This window comes from Sapajus apella, unplaced genomic scaffold (genome assembly GCF_009761245.1).
Source record: "Sapajus apella isolate SASKATOON/1434 unplaced genomic scaffold, GSC_monkey_1.0 scaffold57, whole genome shotgun sequence".
In the NCBI taxonomy this organism is placed as follows: Eukaryota; Metazoa; Chordata; class Mammalia; order Primates; family Cebidae; genus Sapajus; species Sapajus apella.
Window position 1 is genome coordinate 10,564,291 of NW_022436997.1, and position 3,403 is coordinate 10,567,693.

General features: G+C 48.4%; 1 protein-coding gene across 2 annotated transcripts in view; it reads right to left on the minus strand.

Annotated features, from left to right (window-relative positions):
• ELP2 (elongator acetyltransferase complex subunit 2) overlaps window positions 1-3,213 on the minus strand; it is a 44,348-nt gene extending 41,135 nt beyond the window's left edge. For both annotated transcript variants that reach the window (XM_032245308.1, XM_032245307.1), the window contains exon 1: window positions 2,715-3,213. In XM_032245308.1, coding sequence (XP_032101199.1) covers window positions 2,715-2,852 — 138 coding nt within the window. In that variant the 5' untranslated portion in view covers window positions 2,853-3,213. The remainder of the gene's footprint in view (window positions 1-2,714) is intronic.
• Between the last annotated feature and the right edge of the window lie 190 nt (window positions 3,214-3,403).

Consider the following 3,403-nt stretch of genomic DNA (forward strand, 5'->3'; position numbering starts at 1 on the left):
TGTTTTGGATGCTAATAAAAAGATCAGGATTACATAAAACAGATTTGCCTTCTTCAATCCATAAACTTGTATCCATGGCTTAAGTTATCCATTCCTCTAAATTAGTCCTGCCTTTCCTGATACTCCACTTTCCCCGCATCCTGTCCTGTCATTACACTGAGCTCTCAGGTCTGCACCCGCCTGGTTCTACTCACTCTCCTACAATGTCCACATCCTTCTCACCCAGGCAGCCTGTCCTGACACAAGCTAAACAAGCAGCTGCTTCCTTGGAAGCAGGCCCACCATGCTTGCACCAATCTGAGGGTTCCACTGGCCAAAAAAAAAGTCCTTCAGTAGATGAATTTGTGATTAATGGGTACAAGTTCACAGTTCACTTTGCATGCCATGGCCAGACAGTGGGTTTTTCAGCCGCAGTGGCACTATGTCACAAGGCCACAACTACTAAGGATCTCACACATCAGATTCCTGCAGGGCCTACTGCCAGATTCCCCACAGATCCTCAACAAGCTGCTTTCACCAACCTCACCCCAAACTTGGAGCTCTTATATTTCACATATCATTAAATTTTAACTATGACTACTGCGTCTCCCTCCTTACAGCCCCTTTCTCTATTCATTGCCAATGGCAATGGCTTTGAATCTGCTTATATGTCAGCTAGAATTCTCATGGTGAAGAAAAAGGAAGAGGCAAACGTGCATAAACTAATATATTTCACATACAGGTTATTTGGGGTTGTAAAGCAACTTACTGTATTTCATTGTCTCTCCCACTAGACTGAGAATTCCTTGATGGCCACGCGTTATCTTTATTATTTCTGTCATCATCACTCAGCCCAGGGCTAACCCACAGATGGTCCTCAAAGATTTGCTGAATGAGCATCATTCCCAAAACTTTTAGTATTTGACATGCTTCTATTCCTATATTTACTTAAAAGCCCAACCAAGGCCAGGTGCAGTAGCTCACGCCTGTAATCCCAGCACTTTGGGAGTCTAAGGCAGGTGGATCACTTCAGGCCAGGAGTTCGAGACCAGCCTGGCCAACACAGTAAAACCTGTCTCTGCTAAAAACACAAAAATTCGCCAGGCATGGTAGTGCACACCTGCAATCCCTGCTGCTGGGGAGGCTGAGGCATGACAATCACTTGATCTTGGGAGGCGGAGATTGCAGGTTGCACTGAGCTGAGATTGTGTCTCTACACGCCAAGAAAAAAAAAAAAAAAAAGCCCAACCAGCAACTATTTAACAGGAAAAAGTCCTTTTTAGACTCAATACTTTTTTCTAAATATGCTAAAATTCACTAGCTCAGCCATTAGGTTATCATTTAAAATAAGATGGAAAGCATAGGAACAAATCTATTCAACTGCTACAAAAACATGGGATTCTACAGCTGAATCAGAATGGGCCTGCTGGGGTCTCTCTCACTTATAATCTGTCCTTGCCTCATGGTCCTTTTAAAGTTTATCCTTGTTTTTCGCACTTGCTTTTGCCATTCGGGAATGCAAATAATAAACCGCGAAGAGGCAAGCAAGCTCAACATGGGGTAATGTGGATAAAAATATTTGACATATAAATTTGAATCTGCAAAGGGTGTGAGAATATAATTATTATTATTTGAGATAGGATCTGGCTCTGTTGCCCAGGCTGGAGTCCGGTGGTGTAACCCCCATCCACTGCAGCCTCAAACTCCTGCTCCCACCTCAACCTCCCCAGTAGCTGGGAATGCAGGTGCACACCACCACAACCAGCTGTTTCTTAATTTTTTGTACATCCAGCTATTTGCTTTTTAATTTTTTGTAGAGACTTGGGTCTCGCTATGTTGCTAAGCTGGTATTGAACTCCTGGACTTAAGTGATGCTCCCGCCTCTGCCTCCCAAAGTGCTGGGATTGCAGGAATAAGCTACGCTCCCGGCTAATAATGAAATTTTTAATCAAATTAACAAAGCAATATGATCAGAAATGCATATAGCCATCTCTTGCGTTGTATTTTAACTTTCAGCATTTTACTTTTTATACTTTGCCTCCTTTTGAGATGCAAGACTAACTGTATTGACCTAAATTAAATTAGCCAGTGGGAATGGGGTTATAATGAATTCTGGAGAGCATGCAGAAACTATTGACTTGAGAAATTTGGTAAGGAAAATGCCAAGAAAATAACCAACTGACTGGGTGAAGTCGAGGGAAGTCCTGCCTTACAATCAGTGCTTAGGATCCCCATCCCCTATTACTTTTCCCCCAAACTGGCACTTTCCCTAAGAGGTCCATTCCTGTAGCTAAAACACAGGTAACATTTCCTTGAAATTTAATACCACTAAAGTTCATTAACCAAAACTGAAGGAAATACAGAAATGAGACTCCATCTGTGGGATGATTTTAATCCTCATGTAAATTTCAATTGTTTTAAAACCCAAACTGATTAACCGCACTATAGTTGCCAAGCCGGCTAAGATTCTCATCATTCGGGTTACAGCATGGGGCTAACAGGTTACTAGCAGGTAATGGGTAGCAATGGCCCTAGGATGACGCCGCGCGTGAGACAGAAAGGGGTGAGGGACCAGTCCGACGGGCCCACTGGAGACTCCCAGTTCAAACCCCGCTCCCCTGAGCCCACCCGACTCGCCTTCTCGGTCTGGGGCGGCAACTACAGCGCCTCCGGAGCACGCCCACAGTTTCAAACCTCAAAAACACAAGGATCATGCGTTCAGCGACCTCTCTTACCAGGGGGTCATAGAGCACCACAGAGCAGGACGTGCCAAAGGCCAAAAGTCCTCTGGGCCCAGAGCTCCAGTTCAGGACTCCCCGCCCCCGGTTTGGGCAGCAAAACACATGAGAAGTCTCCAGCACGGGTGCCACCATGTCGCTAGCTGGTCGGCCGCACAGACACAGACGCGCACTTCCGCCCTCAGAGCGGAACTACTAGCGTGGCTTCTCCTGGGGCGTCACCCGGTCCGCGTTTTGCAGGCAGCCGAGGGCCAGACGGAGGCAGCCCCGCCCCACTGCGGTCCTCTGAACACCCCCAACCCCCAACACACACTGTAACCCGCTAGCAAGGACACCGCTCTGCTAGCTCGGCTCTGGTACCGCGGCCCCGCCCCGTGCACAAGCCAGGCCTTTGTCCCAAGAGCGAAATCCTACCCTAGTGGCTGGGAACCCTCTCGAAGGACCTGGGGCTCATGTGCCAGGGCAGCGTCAGAAACACCCCGCTGCCCCTTACAGCCCGGCTCCCTGCAGCGGCCAGGGCTAGCCCCGGGGGTGCTAACTAGCGAGCCGGGCCTCCAAGAAAGGACCCCCAACTGCTTAGAGTGCGCTAGGGCCGCGCCACACCCTCTCGGCGTCGGCGAACACGGAAAAGCGGATCCGTCTACGGAGCAGGGTTCCGGGGTCGCACTGCGCATGCCCCGCAGTCC